The 19,472-nt window shown below is 48.9% G+C and overlaps 2 protein-coding genes across 30 annotated transcripts in view; one reads left to right on the top strand and one right to left on the bottom strand.

Annotated features, from left to right (window-relative positions):
- The window catches only part of LOC102899165, a 337,155-nt gene extending 332,275 nt beyond the window's left edge, over positions 1 to 4,880 (bottom strand). For 4 of the 22 annotated variants that reach the window (XM_019824011.3, XM_019824027.3, XR_006593841.1 and 1 more), the window contains exon 1: positions 4,196 to 4,875. In XM_019824011.3, the coding sequence (XP_019679570.2) occupies positions 4,196 to 4,564 (369 nt within the window). In that variant the 5' untranslated portion in view covers positions 4,565 to 4,875. Of the gene's footprint in view, positions 1 to 4,195 lie in introns of all 22 variants that reach the window. The other 18 variants (XR_006593842.1, XR_006593843.1, XR_002740317.2 and 15 more) reach the window with 9 other exon arrangements.
- The window catches only part of ADAMTS9 (ADAM metallopeptidase with thrombospondin type 1 motif 9), a 170,024-nt gene continuing 152,366 nt past the window's right edge, over positions 1,815 to 19,472 (top strand). For 7 of the 8 annotated variants that reach the window (XM_045051823.1, XM_006928919.5, XM_045051826.1 and 4 more), the window contains exons 1-3: positions 1,815 to 1,949; positions 2,561 to 2,973; positions 7,347 to 7,509. In XM_045051823.1, coding sequence (XP_044907758.1) covers positions 1,835 to 1,949; positions 2,561 to 2,973; positions 7,347 to 7,509 — 691 coding nt within the window. In that variant the 5' untranslated portion in view covers positions 1,815 to 1,834. Of the gene's footprint in view, positions 1,950 to 2,560; positions 2,974 to 7,346; positions 7,510 to 8,507; positions 10,221 to 19,472 lie in introns of those variants that run through there. The other variant, XM_045051827.1, reaches the window with a different exon arrangement.

The following is a 19,472-nucleotide window of genomic DNA, read 5'->3' as shown; positions in this document are numbered from 1 at the left end:
TAATATTTCAAGAGTAGTGGATACTTGTAGCATTTTGCTATTTGGTCCCTGGTATTGGTAGCCTTTGTATTTCCCATCCAGAGTGCCAGCCCAGCAAGCAACAGAAATCTCCACTTCTGGGACACTTGGGCAAATATACATTTATTGTATCTTTTACTGAAATTGCCATTTCCTTTCTCTTGAAATTAGCCCACTCTAGCTAGCTTCTTCCTGAGGGCTGGTGAAGAAACACGTACTTCTGAACCACCCAGGATTAAACAATTCCCTCTATCTCTCCCCCCACCCCGCTTGTCCCCTCACGCGCTCACATGCTCACACACACCCTCCCTGGGGTCTGGCTTGTCTAACGCCAAATTTGCCTCCCAAGGCAAAGGTAAGCATCTCCTCCTTGTCTTTGGCCAAAGTGAAGGAGAAATGATTGAGAAATCCCTCCCCAGACTGGTGCTTCCCACTCCCCGCCCCGTGCCCCGTCCCCCGCGCGGGTCCAGGACTCTCCCCGGGCACTCCACCCCCTACTGTCCTCTCCCCTGTATCTCTAAACCTAGGAGCAGTCTGGGCACCAAAGTCCCCGCCCCCTCTCGCGGCCAAGAGCAATTCTTAACCTTTTTTGGGCCGGGGACCTACAAAACACGGTGGACCCTCTCCGGATGGGGGCAGAGATTGGGGGCGGGGGGCGCGGAAAGGGCTTGAAAGCTTTGCAAAACTTTCGAAAGGACGGGGATCTGAAGCACACCCCCAACTGCCAGATTAAGAACCCCTGAATCTTAAGAATCTCTGAAACTGTTGACTTAGGGCGATTAAACCGAGAGTGGAGCTCAGATGCCACATTTAGTCCCTAGTGAGAGACTGTAGGAGGGCCGGGCGCTCCTGCTCGCGGCCACTTTCACTTGTAAGAAACCCAAAGAATGGGCTAGATGGGGGACAGAAATTCCCAAGGAGGGGACGAGAGAAGAGGGAGACGGCTGTTGTAAAGACACGGAGGCAGAAGGGAGCCAAGGGAAGGGAGAAATAGGGGAAACTGGGGCACCGCGGGAGAACCGGGCACAGAGCCGGCGCGGCAGAGAGGCAAGGGCGAGGAAGAGAAAACAGAGCTTCTGAAGGCAGAAATGGAGCAGAGACAGGAGAGGGGTCGAGAAACCGAGAGCGCCTGGAAAGGGAGAGAACTTTCTGTGCTCTCCGGCCCCAGGGCAGGGAGTCTCAGCAAAGCTGATGCCCGCGAGGCGGCGGGGAGCGCGAGCCGCTGGCCGCGAGCTCCCGGCGCCTCCGGCCTCCGCCTCCTGCAGCCCGAGGCCGGCCGCGAGACTCGCACGGGCCGGCAGAGGAGGGGACTCCTCCGTCTGGAAGGAGGCGGTCCCCGCTCGCTGCGCTTTCCCCTCCCCTCTCCTCTTAGAGGCGGGCACCCGGGGTACTTGAGCGGCGGAGGACCCGCGGCCCCCCCGCCCCCGCCCCCCCAGCCCCCCATTCAAGAAGCAGCTCCGCTATCCCCGCCAGCAAAAGGCGCCCGGCGCGCCTCGGAGCGCACGTTCCGCGCCTTCTCCTGCCCGCTCCTTGGACATTATGCGGCCGAGCAGTCGAGCCCCAGTCCTCCTCCTCTTGCTGCTCCTCCGGCTCCTCCTGCGGCCCGAGCGGCTCAGCTCTCGGCAGGCGGCGGCGTTGCTCAGCCGAGCGCAGACGGGACCCTCGCGGCGAGACCTCAGCGACTCCTAAAGTCAAAAGTTGGCGGCGGGCGCCAGGCTCCGCGGGCTCACCGCGGCCGCTGCCTCGCGTCGCCGCCGCAGCCAGGGAGGGCAGGAGGGAGGGGGGTGGGAGCAACAGGGGAGGGGTGGGAAGCACCATGCAGTTTGTATCCTGGGCCACACTGCTAACGTTCCTGGTGCGGGACCTGGCCGAGATGGGGAGCCCAGACGCCGCGGCGGCCGTGCGCAAGGACAGGCTGCACCCGAGGCAAGGTAATGAGACTCCGGCCATCGCGACCCCTCCGCCCCAGTCGCCACCTCCCCAGCGTCTGCGCCCGACAGCGGGCACCCCGCAGCGGAGGGCCTCTCTCTTTTTCCTAGAAAGAATTATCTCCGGCTTTGCCGCCTCTCCCTTCTTTAGGTCATTCCCAGCCAATTTCTAGAGAGAGCCACTGTAGAGTAGACTTGGTCTCCCCCACCCCGCTTTGCTGGTAGTTTGATCTTTCCCCTTCCTCACCTCCAGGGCCCAAACTATAGTTACTTAGTAACTGGGGGTAGCAGATACTGACTTGTTCTATTTTATTCAGATTATTTGTCAGAATACGAAATGTATCTCATGTATTTTGACTTGTTCACTGTCTGATTCCAAATGGTGTAGCCTCAGCGTCGAGCACAGTTCCTGGCTATTCCTGGCACATAGTAGGTGCTCAGCAAATATTCGTGCACTGGCTGAGGGTGAAGGCGTGGGCTCAAATGGGCAAAAAAAATAACTGCTGGAAAATAACCCGGGACAAAGCCCCCTTCATGTTTAAACTAAAACTTGCGGGAAATTGGTTTGCGGAAAATTGAATTATTGCTTCATGTGTCTCTGCTTCTCCCTGCAGTGAAATTATTAGAGACCCTGAGCGAATACGAAATCGCGTCTCCCATCCGAGTGAACGCTCTCGGAGAACCCGTTTCTACGAACGTGCACTTCAAAAGGAGGCGCCGGAGCATTAACGCTGCCTCTGACCCCTGGCCGGCCTCTGCCTCGTCTTCCTCCTCCTCCTCTACCTCCGACCAGGAGCATTACCGCCTCTCTGCCTTCGGCCAGCAATTTCTATTTAATCTCTCCGCCCATTCCGGATTTATCGCTCCACTGTTCACTGTCACCCTTCTCGGGACGCCCGGGGAGAACCAGACAAAGTTTTATTCTGAGGAGGAAGCGGAACTCAAGCACTGCTTCTACAAAGGCCATGTCAATACCAAGTCTACCAAGTCCCAGCACACGGCGGTCATCAGCCTCTGCTCAGGAATGGTGAGTTGGTGCCCGCTCCTCTCCCCCCCCCCTCCCGCCTCTTCACAAGTTTCTGGAAGACTTCACTGCTCTCTCTTCTAAGACCCTCACTGCGCCGAGTTTCCAGTCTGGCTCTAAATGCCCGCTGGAAGCTAGTTTGCATCCAGCGGTTTGGATGACTAGCCCAGTGCGTGCGCTTACACTGGAGAGGAGCGCACGCATCCGCTCCCAGGGGTTCCGTGTGTTTTGGAGCTTTCTAGAGTCCGAACCGAGCTCCGCTGCTCCTTGCCCAGCGCTAGCAGGCGGCTTGGAAGTCGGTTTCCAAACTCCAGAGTTGCCTGCCCTTCCTTGTAGCAAACACAGCCGCCCAGGAGCGGAGCAGCTGAGCGCAGGCAGGACCCGACTCCTTATTGGCGCGTCTCGAGTCAGGGGTGTGGGCTGAGGATCCCCAGCCTCGGGTATGGGGAGTTCCTTCTGTGTGTCGTGGAGGGCGGTGCGTAATCTAGAGTCCCCGCGATCTCTCTGGGCCTCTTTTCACGCGCCAGGAACCCTGAGGCTGAACAGGATTGACAGGGAACAGGTCCGTCCCAGGAACGGAAGGGTGGGCCAAGGACTCCGGAGGCGGGGAAGAGGGCGGAGCCTGCCCCGGACGCTTTGAATTAGGGTAAAACTCTGAGTGGGGGTGTGGCGCAGTCCGACTCTGCACCCTGCTGGCGGGGTAGCCCCTAAGAAACAGAAATAGTGGGAGAGAGCCCGCAGAGGCTGCCTGGACGAGAGTTAGGTTCTTTTGGGTTTTCTGCCACCCATACGGGTTCCAGAGAGTCGAGAGACGGAGCCTACAACGCACGTTTCCCCTACAGAAGGAGAACGAGAAGGCGCGAGGCGGCCACCTCCCTGCGCTGCAAAATACGCACTTAGCAGGGTTTCCGAAAGGGTGCCTCGACCCCCTTTTGACTTCCCCTCCCCTACCCACTTGCTCTCCAGTTGGTCCGATAAGGCATTCGCTTTCTTCCCCAGCACATTTGAAGACATGCTCTAAAGTTCTGACCCCAGCGAAAGTGATCCTTGACTTTCCCAAACGATGTGCGTTCCTAACACGCGCGTGTGACGCAGAAACTTTCCCGGGTCAGGCTCTCCCAGCGCACGGCGTTATGCGCACTGCTCCCCCCCATGATGCGTTTACTCTTCCCCTGAGGACCCACATTCCCCATCACCTTTTCTAAGGGGAGCACGGATAACTTACCGGGCCACTTGGCTGCCCCTGCCGAGCGCTGTCGTTGGTGGATCCTGCGTCCCCGGTTGGGATGTCGCATCTGTCTCCACTGCTCAACGGAAGGGTCCGGTGGGGGAACGAGGCAAGCTTGAAGAGTAGGACTGGGAAGGTTTTAGCCTGCTGGGATACGAGCACAGCGATGAGCCCCTCCAGCCCCCAGCAAAGCGCCAGGAGCTGCGGCTCGGCTCGTTGTTGAGATTGTTTGGGGGTGGGCGGAGACGGCAGTTTGACGCGCGGGGGGGTAAGGGGGTGCTGCCGTGAGTCATCGCCGCCCCAAGACCTAGGGCCAAAGCGCAGGAATCCTTCCATTCTGCCGAAGGTTATGGCTGGGGTGGGCATAAACCAGGCACTGGAACCCAGGTCATCAGAACACCCCTAGATCCGAAGGTTGTAAACACCAATTCTAGAACTTTAGAATGGTGCTGAGTATGTACGTAAAGTTTGTAAACAACCTTCACTCCTCCTCCCTCTCCGCCTCCACACCCCGCGGAGTGGCCCCAGCAGTTGTATAAATACTTTGCTGCGCAGGACCTTAATTTCTGTTGCCAATTTTAGGTGATATCTCGCAGCAACTGGTAACTCTCTTAGGGAACTGAGGGCCGGCCGGGACTTTAGAATGATTGTATAGACCGTGACAAACCCATGTATATTGCATTTAATTTGCAATCTGCCTCTCTGGGGAGGGAAAGGTCCAGAACACATCTTAAGGATAGGTGCACTGGCTGTTTCTTTCAGTGATTAACCTAGCTCCAAAAACCTCATCCCTCTGTCTCCCTTCTCGAATTTATCTTTCCTCCCAAGACTTCCCATTACCGTTTCTGCACCGGAAGTATCATGGCGTTCCTAGTGGAAATATTTCCACCCGGGAATTCTTTCACTCTTTAGAATGAACCACACCAATCTATTCCCCCTCCCCTCAACCCGGAACACACACACACACACACACACACACACACACACCCTACCAGTCGGTTATCAGTTTTCCTGAATTCCATCTCAGATGTGTCTCTCACTGGTCTGAACAGGCCCTACCCTAATTCTAGACCTCCTTCACTTCTCTGCCCCTCGCTCATTTAGGACTGTTGTCTCAGAAATATTTCCATGTGGTCTGTCCTCCTCCAGTCTTCCCTCTCCAATCCCTGCCAAACACCGCTAACAGATTAAGGGTGACTAGGTGTAAGATCACATTACTCCTCTGTTCACTCACTCTACATAGCTCCCCATTGCTTAGTGAACAACTACTGATTTCATCATCTGACACTTGAGACCATTTACGGCATCCCTCCTCATGCCTTGCACATCTACCCGCCAGGCTCATCTCTCAGGCTTTCCTCCACAAATTCTGGGTATCGGGCAATCTGCTTTTGCAGATTTTCTCAGAGTTTCTCTCCCACCCCAGTCCTGTGTCATTGCCTTTGGGTCTCTGGGTTTACTCGGTCATGTCCCCCAGCATCACATGCTCAAATCCTACCCTTCTTTTAAAGTAACTTACATAGCTTCTTCCCCGGGAAACCTTGTCCTTCAGCCACTGTTCTCTTTCCCTCTTCACCTGCACACACACTTATCTGTACCTCTCTTATGATGCTGAGTATGCTCTCTCTTGTGTTGTGGTCCTTGGTGCACATGATCTATCCCTTCCTCCTTCGCAGCAGGGACACCATCGGTGCCTTTCTCTCCCCTGTTGGAGCCTTGTATATTGTAGGTACTTAGTACCTATGTTTGAATAAATGGTCACTTTAACCAAGAAAGGACTACTCTTTGATCAAACATGCTTCTCTGAATCGACAACAGAATTAATTTGACCTCGTAAGGATGACATTTATTGGACTCTTATGTGTCTTGCACTGTAATAAGTACTTTTTGTATGCATCATCTCATCCCATCCAAATCCTCATAACAGCCCAGTTCTGAAAACAACCAATTTTACAGATGAGGAAGGACACTGAGGCTTGGAGAGTTGGAGGCTTGCCCGAGTTCTCCTACCTACTAAGTGACAGAGTTGGGGTTCCCACCTTATCTTTCTGACCCATGCTTCTAACCATGGGCCAGAGACTGAATCTCTGTTCCTAAAAAGACTTTCAAAATTTTTTTTTTTACTAAAGTTTATTTATTTTAAGAGAGACAAGGTACAAGTGGGTGAGGAGCAGAGAGAGACGGAGAGAGAGAGAGAGAGAGAGAGAGAGAGAGAGAGAGAATGAGTGGGGAACAGGGAGAGAGAGAGAGGGAGACACAGAATCCGAAGCCGGCTCGAGACCCTGAGCTGTTAGCACAGAGCCCCACACAAGGCTCGAACTCCTGAACTGAGAGATCCTGACCTGAGCTGAAACCAAGAGTCAGACGCTCAAGGGACTGAGCCCCCCAGGTGCCCCACACACATTCTGTCCTGGCGGCTGGTGGCTAACACAGCAACGCAAAAACCCCTAAGGTGTTACAGTTCCTTACAAAGGGTCCTTTTGCTAAGCACTTTCCATGCATTATCCCATTTATTCTGCACAGTCAGGCTTTACAGTATGTATTTTTATCACCAATTGATGAACAAGGAAGCTGAAACTCAGAGCGATTAAGGAACTTGCCCAGGGTGGATGGGTGAGTGGCAGCGTTGGGAACTTAAGGCATCCTGACTCCAGGCATCACTCCCTATTGCACAGGGAGGGGGTGCAGAGACGCTCATGTGCCAATGTCACAGGCAGCGCCACGTGGAGTGCCTGTGATCAGTATATGCTCTCTGAATTTGAATTAATGATAAGGCCTCCACAGGTCAGCTTGTCCCTGGGAAGCTCACACTTTTCCCTAAGTGTCCGGGCTATCTTAACACAAAGAAGAATGCTCTCTTTCCTTTAAAAGTGAGTGTGATGAGAATTTGAGCACCAGGGAAGGATTTCTTAGAAACAGATTTGGATAGCAGTTGCAATAGAGTCAAATCAAGAAGGTACGGACCTGGCCTGGCGGATTGAAAATAAACTGCTTCTCCAAATATGTCGGCAGCAAGTTCCATTCAAGCAGCCCTCATGGGGAAGGGATTGAGTGAAACGGCACCTTGTCTCCTTGACAGTGTTCCTTTTCTTTCCCTCCTTCTGGTTGAGTTATATTAAATCAACCTCTCCCCTCTCTTCATTTGCAGCTGGGCACATTCCGGTCCCATGATGGGGATTATTTTATTGAACCACTGCTGTCCCTTGATGCACAAGAAGATGAAGAGGAACAAAACAAACCCCACATTATCTATAGGCACAGCATCCTGCACAGAGAGCCCTCAACAGGAAGGCAGGCGTGTGACACCTCAGGTATTTCCTTCTCGCTTAAGCAGAGATCCCAGCTCTGCGAGATGGGTTAGTGGCCACACTACAAACACGTAGCTCTTTGACAGGCTGCAAAGTGCTACCACGTACGTTGTCTTGGATTCAGTCTTCAAGCGAGGTACGTATAGCCCCATGGCACAGGTGTGGAGGCTGAAAAGAGGTTTAGTAACTTGTCCAAGGTAGCACAGCTGGTAACTCACCAAGTTCGGGTACAAGCTCAACTAGCTTCAAGCTCTCTGTGGGCAAAGCTGCCTCTCGTTGAAGTTGCTGATTTTTAGGATCAAGCGTTAGTAACGTCTTCAGGCCCTTGCGGCCATATCCTCTATTAGCCATCGCTCGTGTTTCCCGGGTGTTCTGGTGTTTTCTGTTCATGAGGGATTTGTTTTTTTTTTTTTTTTTAACCATGTAGGGTTATGAAAAAGTGAAAAAGTCTCACAAATGAAACTCCAAAAAACCTCTGTGTGTTTATAGGAATTTTTCCCATCAACTTCGGTTTTCGCCGTTTCTCTGTAACTTTGGGAAATAAGCAAATGGAAGTGTAGATGGCATTTCTGGGTTTGCGTCAAATGCGTATATGCCCACCCCTAGACTCCTGCCCATGCTGGACAGTTTCCTTGAGGCTTTGCGCCAATGTGCCTGGCCGTTGTCAGACATGTGTCATTCTGGGCACCTTGAAAAACTTATGCTGTGTGTGTTGCTCAGTCTCTAGCCATGAGGCAACTCTTCACCCTCTTTGAAGCCTGGTCACTTTCTCAGCTTATCACTAAAGATCGTCCTTCAGGGGCGCCTGGGTGGCTCAGTCAGTTAAGCATCCGACTTTGGCTCAGGTCAATGATCTCACGGTCCGTGAGTTCGAGCCCCGCGTCGGGCTCTGTGCTAACCACTCACAGCCTGGAGCCTGTTTCAGATTCTGTGTCTCCCTCTCTCTGACCCTCCCCTGTTCATGCTCTGTCTCTCTCTGTCTCAAAAATAAATAAACGTTAAAAAAAAATTAAAAAAAAAAAAAGATCGTCCTTCAGTTTGATCCTGTTTCAGGATGTTTGTTAAAATATTCTTTTTCTTGTTGTTGTTCTTCCGACTTTCTGTTTCTGAAACTTTATCCTTCTTCCTCTTCTTTATTTTTTAAAAGTTGCTTCTCCAAATCATACAACTTCCCAGGGTCTTTCTGGCATCTCCGAAATAGAGCTCAAAACCGGCAGGGGGTTCCCAAAATGCTTCCCAAGTGAGTCCTTATCTCATCCTATTATCTGTATCAGGTTCTTCTGATGTGACACAGTGGTATCCTATTGCGTCCTGGAATTGTGATTTCTAAAGTGAAATCTTTCAGTGAAAGATAACATTGGCTCCTTATGACCTGGAGTAGTCAAGTCATAAGTTGCGTGGTGTGGTAGCTCATGTCGCACCGTGTTCCCACTGCCAGGGCTAAATGGAATATAAGTGAAATATCGTGTCAGTTAGACTCACTGGAGAGCCAGGGCGAGGGAGAGCCGGTGGAAGGAGCGATGTGCTCAGAAGCAATAGTGCCAGCAACTTGCGCCCTTCCTGGCTGCCATTAACTTTAGCGGCAAGACGTTGTCCCGTTGTTTGGACCACGCTCGTAAGAACAGTGTCCTTTGCTTCTTGACCTCCCATATCAGAATTAGCAAGTGTTCATCTTATATATGTGTACAAACCTATATATAGCGTGTGGTAGAGAGGAAAGATGTGATTCCTCCCCTTTTATCTTACTAATGTATGTTCGAAAGATACCCAACTGGTATGTTCATTGATCAGTTTATTGAACAGTGGCACCTGGTGACATTCTTCTGCCCTAAAGTGGCAGCAAACCAAGATTTAAAACAAAACAAAGCCAACAAACAAAAGCCTTCCGGCTATGAAGGTCCTATTCTGCACTGGCATTGTACAAAGCCCTTTCCCTTCACGACTTCCCTGAATCCTTACCACAACCCTATGAGGCGGGTGCCATTCTTACCCCCATTGTACCTGGCAGAGAAGCAGAGACAAAGCAACTTGGGTCAGGTCTCACAGCTACTTCATCATGACAGCCCATGTCTGTCTTATCCCGTGACCATTTTGTCTGTGCACGTGTGTGTGTGTGTGTGTGTGTGCGCGCGCGCGTGCGTGCGTTGGCTGTGACAGAAAGAGAGAGAAGTCTTACTTGACGCTCTCATTCAGAAAACCCTCAGAGTTCGTTTTTTGAAAGTTAATTACCTGAGTCAACAGACATTTGGTTTCCTGGGTTAGAGGACGAGTCATTGTCAAGTCCTGTTGAAAACAGAAAGAACAGGGGACTCTCAAAAGGTGCAGATTGAGGACAAGAGAAGATGCCTCAAGTTTTCACAGGAGTTATTTGCGTTCTAGTCATTATTGGTTTGGCGGCCTCTGTGTGCCACCATCCAGATCACTGGTGCCAACTTAGTGTTCCTTCTGGTTTGTCCTTGCCAGGGACCAATATGGCTGCCTTTCCTTCACTCCTGATGAATCAGGAGCCCAGCAGGTTGATCGGCTCTTCCAAATGTTGCTGCTGGACTGGTTGCTGCCATTCTGGTTTCTCTCTTCCAGCTGCTTCTGCAACCCTTGTTTGAATACAGATGCGTGAGGCTCAGAACAGTTGGAGAGAACTTTGGAATATGGCACAATTCACCAGCAGCCATTAGAGGAACAGAGTGGCAGGTCTTGGAAACCTTCAAAACCAGGTAGCCTGTGCACAGGGAGTGAAAGTAGGTGGGGGGTGGGAGAAGCCTCTCTGGTCGGAGCAGAAAATATCCTCTACCAGTATCAATCCATTCACCTGTAGGGATTTCTCCGCAGAGCAGTGGTTGGTAGCCCAGAGTAAACTTTACAAGGATCCTGGGAACCTCAAACAAACGCAGATTCTTTAAAACAACAGCAGCAACAATAAAACCAACCTCTGTCTCGGGCTGGTGAGAAGGAGCAAGAAACCTGGGATTTACCGAGTGCTCTACGGGACCCAGAAGTTCAGATAAACGTGAGAGTTCGTGCTAACGTGGGATTTAAGGCAATAACCACTATCCATTGCCTGCCACTTGCTTTTGGACTTGGGGTTCTTTTGTTCTGTTTTGTTTTCATGGTGACCCGCTTTAGTGTTTATTTTTGAGAAGGGGAGAGAGAGCGCTCAGGCTGGTGGGGGAGAGGTGCGTGCAAGCCAGGGAGGGGCAGAGAGAAAGACAGAGGCAGGATCTGAAGCAGGCTCTGTGACAGCAGAGAGCCCGACATGGGGCTCAAACTCATGAACCTTGAGCTCATGACCTGAGCTGAAGTCGGATGCTCAACCAGCTGAGCCCCGCAGGCACCCTTGGTGTTCTTCATCACTGCTTTCTAGTTCTTCTCTTGGGATGACAGAAGATTTTCTGGAGGAAAATTTAAATTGTTAGCTCTAGGCCAACAAACGAATATTCCGTACAGATGAGTAAACTGTAGTCCTGGGATGTTAAGTTACTTATTTCTAGGAGTGATACTCTATACATTCAACACCAGCCCCTCAGAATTTAAGATAGCCCTAGCCTCGGAGCAGGCTCCTGGAAGTCCCCTGCTGAGCTGGGCGTTAACCCTTTAGTTGCCGGCTGCTGGGAGTCGGCCCAGGGCCAGGCCCTGTGACTGTCACACTGCTCCCTACAGATGGATTGTGAGTCCTGTTCATTTCTGATTCTTGATGTATATCTGATTTTCAAGGAACAGATTCTGAGATAAATTATGTTGAAAAGACACGCGCAGAAGGGAGTCTTACGTAGTGAAAATTTCATGGGTTCAGATGGGAGTCAACGACTTAATCTATTCATTCATGTGTGCATTCAGCCTTAACGTATTCACTAACCCCTCTGTGCCATGAGGGTAGAACCAGGAACCATCTTTCTTCCAGTCAGCCGTGTGACCTCCAGCATATTTAGAGCATAAAGTAGGAATAACACATACCTTTCAAGGGTGTAGTTAGGACTAAATGAGTATGAAATAATGAAAGCTCCCAGGACAGTGTTTAGCAGATGGTAGGCAATCACCGAATGGTGGGCTAGAAAGAAGAATCATGAAAATAGAAATTGAAACAACACAGCAAGGAAAGGAAAACTCAAAATACCAAAACCCAGAGCTAATCGGGTTCCCGTGATTAAGCTTAGAGCTTCTTGGTAACCAGGTCATAAAGGGCTTATGGGACTTGCCCAAGGTCACCCCGCCAGCAAGTGGTGGGGCCGAGAGCCCTTTCTCTCGGCTTCTTTTTTTTTCTGTACCTAATGCAGCATTGTAAAAACTCATCTCTTGCAAGTTCCTCTCGGCCCGGTGGCTGCCCTCGCGAGAACGTCTCTGTTTTGGCATCATTGGTTATGTCTGTGTGTATACGTTTGGGCCAGTTGAGTGTGTCTGCATTTATCTGTGATTGTCCTCCTGTTTGTAAGTTGCTCAGGCTTCCGAATGGGCTGTGGGCATCTTCTCCTTCCTGTGGCATGCCCTTGTCATTTCACGGTCCCCTACGCAGCGGGTCCTCAGTAGGGTTCATCCAGCTGACGGCCTGTGTGCCCCCACACACCAGGGGGACCAAGTGGCAAGCTCAGGGGAGCCATTCAGGAGCTTACTGCCTTTTACAAGCCGCTTCCTGCTGATCCTTCACGTGGCTTTTCCAGATGAAACCCCAAGTTCTGTCTCACGGACACTCTGCGTTTGACTCTGAATTTTGCACAAGAGGATTTAGTTGCTCTTATCGGTGAGACAGACGTGCTTCCTGGTAGATGAGAGAGAGAGAAAGGCGGGGGAGAAGGCCGACACAAGGCCGTTTTGTTTGCCTGGGCCTAAACGACAGTGTTTTTCCGTTATTAGAATACCTCTCTCGCCCTCCCATCTCGGCAAGCCTGCTTTTGTTTTGTTTTATTTAAGGCATTTAAGAATTATATACTCGTTGACCCATCGATGCCACTTCTAAGGAAACAATTGGACAATTGTGTATGGATGTTTGTGGGAGAATACTTAATATGGTGTTGTTTATTATAGCAGCAGGATGGAAAACCCTAAGTGCCTCTCAGTCGGAGGATAGATCAAATATTTATGAGGTATACATTTCATGGATTCCTATGCAGCCATCAAAAATAAGCATACAGATTTATGTTAACAAATACACACACACACACACACACATATACATGTATGTGTATAGGTATATATATGTATGTATATGTATGTTTATATATGTATATATATGTATGATATATGTATATGTATATATATGTATGTATATATATGTGTATATATATGTATATACATATAGTGAACAAGCAGATGATAAGTTAGTAGGTATGGTATGATCTCATTTTTTTAAAATGGCAACAGTGTGGTGGTATGTGTGTGTATTGAGAAAAATCTGAAGCAGTATGCACAGAAATTTTTTTTTAATGTTTACTTATCTTTTTTATTAAAAAAAATTTTTTTAACGTTTATTTATTTTTGAGACAGAGAAAGACAGAACATGAACGGGGGAGGGGCAGAGAGAGAGGGAGACACAGAATCGGAAGCAGGCTCCAGGCTCTGAGCCATCAGCCCAGAGCCCGACGCGGGGCTCGAACCCACGGACCGCGAGATCGTGACCTGAGCTGAAGTCGGACGCTTAACCGACTGAGCCACCCAGGCGCCCTAATGTTTACTTATCTTAGAGAGAGAGAGAGAGAGAGAGAGAGAGAGAGAGAGAGACAGTCAGTGTGTGAGTGGGGAAGAGACAGAGAGACAGAGGGAGACACAGAATCCGAAGCAGGCTCCAGGCTCTGAGCTGTCAGCACAGAGCCCAATGCAGGGCTCGAACTCACCATGAGATCAGGACCTGAGCAGAAGTGGGATGCTTAACTGACTGAGCCACCCAGGTGCCCCCGATATGCACCGAAATATTAAAAAGGGATTGTTTGTGGTTGACAGGAACATAGGCAACATTTGTCTTTTTATTTTAAATGCCTATATTTCTGACATAATTCTATAGTAATTTTATAATCAGAAGATACAGTTAAAAGGGAAATGAGGATACTGGCATGTAATTATTTTGTAGCCCCGTGGCATTTGTCACCAGATATCAACAGCCAAGCCATGATCCCATGCATTTTTTTTTTTTTTTAATGAGACAGTCTTAGTAGCCAGACAGATGAAAATCCTGCCTTGTGTCTACTTCCTTGGGACATCGGGACCGATCAAAGCTGAGGCTCCATCTCAACCCAGCTAAACTGCCTTGCGCCTGTTGGACATTCCCAGGGATTACCATGGCTTAGTCTCCATGAGGCACTGGAGACTCTGTCCCCTAGAATGTCTGGTCACCTGTTGGTTTGACTCCCAAGGGTGCAGTCAAAAACGCTGGAAAATACAAGATGATGATTCAAGACATCCTTTGTTAGGGCTTTATGTGTGCTACCCACATTCCATGTGTTAGCACTTGAAATCTGGTCATCAACCCTATAGGGTAGGTATTATTATGCTTATTTTACATTCGAGAAATTTACAGCTCAGAGAGGCCGAACCTCTTGTGCAAAGTCACACAGCTAGGGGGAAGTGGGCCTGACATTTGAACCCAGATCTAATTCCAGTGTGCTGCACTGTGGGCCTAACTCCATTGAACATACAAGTCCAAATGATGTCAGCAACGGCTGACATTTGTTGAGCATGTATTGTGTGGCAGGCACTGTTCCAAGTGCTTTACGTGGATTGCGTAATTTAACCCTTACCTCGACCTCCATGCTGCACCTGGCACGATGGGGACACGGAGAAGTGCATCCAGTGGGCTCGCCCAAGGACACAAAACTTGAAAACACACCAATGCCTACAACCATTTTGTGCTGGTGTACTTGGAGGGTTTTTTGCTCTGTCCTTTGTTGATTCGTTTGCATTCGGATATGGATTACTTTTGCTGGCAGGATTTGTAACATGCTTGCCTATAATTTGATAGGATTGGAGGAGGGCTGCCTGATGCCTGGAATTCCCACCGAGACTCTAATGACTCGCTGAGGCCTTGGTCTGCAGCTTGCCTCTGTTGGAGAGTATCCTTGTTACTCATTAACCTCTGGGATCCCATTAATAATTTAGCATAGATTAGCTGATTAGATTAGCTGCCGTGAGAGTTGGGCCCAAATGGAGTGAGAGACAGAGCTAAGGGCAGACCTCCAAGGGGGGCTTTAGGTAAACAATTCTGGGACAGCTTGAGGGTTCCAGGATGCAACCGAAGCGTTGGCTGACCTCACGCTCCCGCCCGGGCTCAAGCAGGTCAGTGGTTGTTGGCTAATTAGTTACTTCTGTGAGAAGCCGGCCTGCCTTCGTCTTCCCACACACTGTCTGTATCTTCACATCCTTTCTTTGGGCTGTTCGGCCTGTGAATGTAAGAATGGGCAACAAACAGTCAAGGAGCCTTGTGCTGGGCACACCGTGGGTTCTTTCAGTTAGTCCTTCAACAACAGCTCCCTGCAAGGAAGATGCCTCAGTTATTCCCTTTTACACATAAGAAAGCTGAACTCCAAGCGGTCAATGAACTTGTGCGCACTGTGTAAGGGAAACAGCCCTCAAACACAGGGCTGTTTGAATCTTTAAAGATAGTTTCCACCATTTGGGATTTATTGTTTTGGCTTAATTTCCTGTCACTTACACCTTTTTGTTCCTCGTCAGTCTGTATACCTTTTTTTCTCTTTGATATATTCTCCAATGACTATATCTAATACATAGTCAGATGCATTAGGCAATAAGCAATGGTCTCTCTCTTTGCAAATTACTAGAAAATTACTGTTTTAAATGACTGAATTCTTGAGCCTCTTCCCTCAGCTTTATCTTCTTTGTGGCAGCTTTTTAAAAACATCAGTGTTAATAGTGCTATACAACAAAATGAAAGGATACCAAAAAAGAAACTTGTAATACAGGCAGTGTTTTTTTTTCTTTCATTTCAAATTTTTCCATCATGTCTTTTTTATTATTTATTTATTTATTTATTTTAGAGAGAGGGGAGGGAGGGTCAGAGAGAAAGGGAGACGCAGAATCCAAAGCAGGCTCCAGGCTCTGAGCTGTCAGCACAGAGCCTAACGCGGGGCTTGAACTCACGAACCGCGAGATCATGACCTGAGCCGAAGTCAGACGCTTGACTGACTGAGCCACCCAGATGCCCCCCGGCCCTCGACCCTCCCTGGTGTCTTTTAAAAAGCACGTTATTCCCGCGTCGGGCTCTGGGCTGATGGCTCAGAGCCTGGAGCCTGTTTCCGATTCTGTGTCTCCCTCTCTCTCTGCCCCTCCCCCGTTCATGCTCTGTCTCTCTCTGTCCCAAAAATAAATAAACTTTGAAAAAAAAAATTTAAAAAGCACGTTATTAAGAAACGTATAAGCACACATAAACAGGTGGAGGCAATTGTAAACGAACCCATCTACCCGTAATGATAGCAAAGATTTTTTCCATGTGTGCTTTTTATTTTTTCTCTCTGCTGGACTATTTTAAAGGAAACCCAGGTACCATGGCATTTCCTATCTGAATACTCCCATGGACATCTCTGAAAAACGAGGGTACTTTCTTCCATAACTGTAATGTAAATATACCATGCTGAGCAAAATCAACAATAATCGCTCCATATAACCTGAACAGTGCCTGTTTATAAAATGTTCCTAATTGTCCCTGAAATGCCTCCTTCAAGTCCCCTCGTTTAGCCTGTGATCTGAATCAGCTCCCCCTGTCGCGGTTGGTGGTTCTATCTCTTAAATAACTTTTCACTTCGTTGCCAGTGTCATCCTTATTAAATTACTATTTTCCTTCTAGGTTACATTTGCTCCCCGTGGTCTTTTCCCCCCTTTCCAGTTCTTTTATTCACTGATTGATCTTTGTCGTCCTAAGGTCGGTCTGCATTTGCAGCCATTTGAAAGACCTGGGTCAGCCCCAAACCCAGAGCAGGTACCAAGAACAAAGCTACCAGGAATGAGCCACTTATCAGAGTAATTTCATTGAGCACAAAAGGCGGCTTGGTTGGGTTGATTTTTGCCCCTTTATCTGGAGTACCTTGATAACCCTCTTTCTTCTTCTTTTTTTAAACCTACCAATAGAAAGATCCTCGATTTACAGTTTTCACTAAGACTCCCTTGTCTACCATTCAAGGATTGTACTCACCTGTGTTGGAAGCCTGTGAGAGTCAGTTTGCAATTGGGAATTGTCAAGTGGCAAGTTAGGTTTGGGCCTGAAATTAGGACCTCGTGATGTATGGCCTGCTTTCCTGCCTCCTATCTTGGCATTTTTGGTAAGCTTCTGGAACCAGAGATAGCATGAGGGCTCCCTGCTTTACTTTGAGCCCCAGATTGATTTCCTTGTCACCTGTCATCATTCCTGGTTGTTCCTATCACTTTGCCTCAGAAACCCATTGTCAGTCGAGGAAAAAAGGGTCGTAGAATACCTGGCCAATGTGTTTATCTTCCCGGTAAGCCCCTGAAACAAGTTTAGATGCATGCCTCCTTCTCAAGAAAAGATGTAAGAAACTTCAGAAGGCTTTGGTCAGGGCCAGAGGGAAATTGGTCAGGTGTGCAGACTAACAGAGGGAAGAAGTATTTGGGGTTCATCGGGGTGGAGCTCAGACTCATCTGACCTGAATGGGCCGTCTTTTTGAAGTAAGATGCTGTAGAATCTGTTAGTTCTCTTCGTATGAGGGAATAAACCCACTTGTTCAATGAAGGGCTATTTTATCATGCAGTTGAGATTTAAACGGTTTAACTTTGTATCTGCCAAAGTTAGGCTCTCTTTGATACTCAGATCATTACAGAATCGTTACTGTAGCCATTTGTGAGTAGCCAAAGTCGGCTCCTGTCTGGGCCAGACTTCTGCATGGGCATTCTGTACAGTTGCGAATCAATAAATATGAAGCATTCTGAATACCCCAAAAAGGAGCATAAGGAAATGCAAGATACGATGCTTTGTGTACCTGCAGGTGGTGGGCTCTGAGAAGGAGCAAAAGCAAGGGGTAAATGTTGGTGCAATGCTTGCTGATTTATTACTCTTCATCTCTCGCGGGACATTAGAATCAGAGCAGGGGGTTGAAGATAGCAGTTGGCCTGTGGTGTGTGGAATGAGAGGACTCCATTAGTCCCAAGTTGCTCCAGGGACAGTTTAAGCCTTTTCCAAAGTTTCCTGATGATGTGCTGTTTTTTTTTTTTTCTTGTAAGCCAATTTCCTAATTCTCACATTTGATGCCTTTCCACTCTAACAAGTTAGATTAGAGAGAATGGAAATGGTTTTCAGCAACTATTATCTGTTTTAGCAGGTGCCAAATAGAAAATGTGCAGTGAATAATGGAGACACGCGCGCGCGCGCGCGCACACACACACACACACACACTGCACTTCCCTTGAACATAAGCTGCCACCCACTTCTTTTCTGTGGGTGTCTCTCTGCTCTGGATTTACTCTGGCTCCTTCCACCCTCCCACTCTGCCCTCTGTTTGGCTGTCTCTTTGACACCCTCTTTCCAAGTGTCAGTTGACCAGGAGAGGACACTCTGGTGGGTTTAGCCTGTGTTGAATCCTAGGAGTTCATTTTTCAGCATTATTCGCTTTTATCTTATAAAAGATTAGAACTCACAATTTTTTAATACTGGAAGGAACTTTAGAGAGAACTTCTTTTCCATTCCTTCTTTTTCTGGATCAGAGAGGATCAAGGCTCAGAATTTTGAAGGGATTCGTAATCTTGGAAGTAGGGCGAATGAAAAACTGGGCCCTGAGCACAGGCCTCTTACTTCTGCGTCCTGTGTACTTTCCAAGCTGCAGGTCAAGGGAAGGCCGTTGGTGGAAGCCGCGCTTGGAAAGATGATGTTCCAAAGTGCACCTCAAATGAGATTTGGGAATATCACTGGATTTATTTGATACGTAAGGATAATGAGGAATAAACTACTGAGATCCTTTAGGAAGCTATCTCAAGGCTATAGGGAGAGATAGCAGGCTCTTAATTCATGTAGGGGATTAAAGCAACAGCTGAATTTAAAGCAACAGAACATCTGAGCTGGGCCAGGGTGCTGCAGGAGGGTGGCTTGTGACTGCGGAGGGTTCCAGGTGGTTCTGCTTGTAATCAGATTAGACTGTGTCCCTGTGACCACTCATTTCCGTGGTGGCTGAGACACGGACATGAGGAGGAGAAAGGATGTGTAGTCCGGGCTGTGGTGTGGAAGCTAGTCCTCAGTCGTGTGTAAACTGGGAGATGTGTATCAAAGGAATGTGGGAGATATGCCCCCGAGGAGTTGCCTAGAAGCCTTTTTAAAGAGTTGCAGGGCCAACTGCTCTTTAATCTCTGACAGGGGAGGGATACCTCGACCCCCCACAGGCACCACATTCAGCTGGAGAGCCACTGCCAGCTGCAGTGAAAGGTCAGATAGCAGCAAGCCCTGGGGCCACCTCTTTTCTGCAGCCTTCGGGGCTGCTCATCTTTAGTCACGAGGCACCCCAGAACCAAGGCCCTCAGAGCCTTTACACAGCCTGGCCCTGTGTCGTTCCTCTGTGTGTATGAAGTCATTGAATCCTCCCCACCGCCCCGTTAGGGAGGAACTCTTCTTATCCCCATTTCACAGATGACAAGACGGAGGCACAAAGACCTTAAATGACTTGGCTAAAGTCACACAGCTTGAATGTGGAGAAACTGAGAGTTAAACGCAGGTCCTTCTGAGTCCCAAGCCCAAACTTCCCTGGCACAGCATGTCGGATCCGGTATTCACTCTGCGAGCACCTTGAAAGGACCGTCCTATAATGGCAGCCAGCAGCCCCATGTGGCTCCTGAGCCTTTGAAATGTGGCCTAGTGCCACATGTTGAAATGATAATATTCTAGATATATGGGGCTAAATAGAAAATATCATCAAAATTAATTTCATCTGTTCCTTTTGGTGTTTTTAAAATGTGCTACTAGACAATTTTAACTTCCATGTGTGGCTCACATTTTATTTCTTCTGGAAAGTGCTGGCCTAGAAGGTCCCAAG

This window comes from Felis catus, chromosome A2 (genome assembly GCF_018350175.1).
Source record: "Felis catus isolate Fca126 chromosome A2, F.catus_Fca126_mat1.0, whole genome shotgun sequence".
NCBI classification, from domain to species: domain Eukaryota; kingdom Metazoa; phylum Chordata; class Mammalia; order Carnivora; family Felidae; genus Felis; species Felis catus.
Note: the sequence above shows the minus strand (reverse complement) of the source record. Positions and strands in the feature narration are given on the sequence as shown.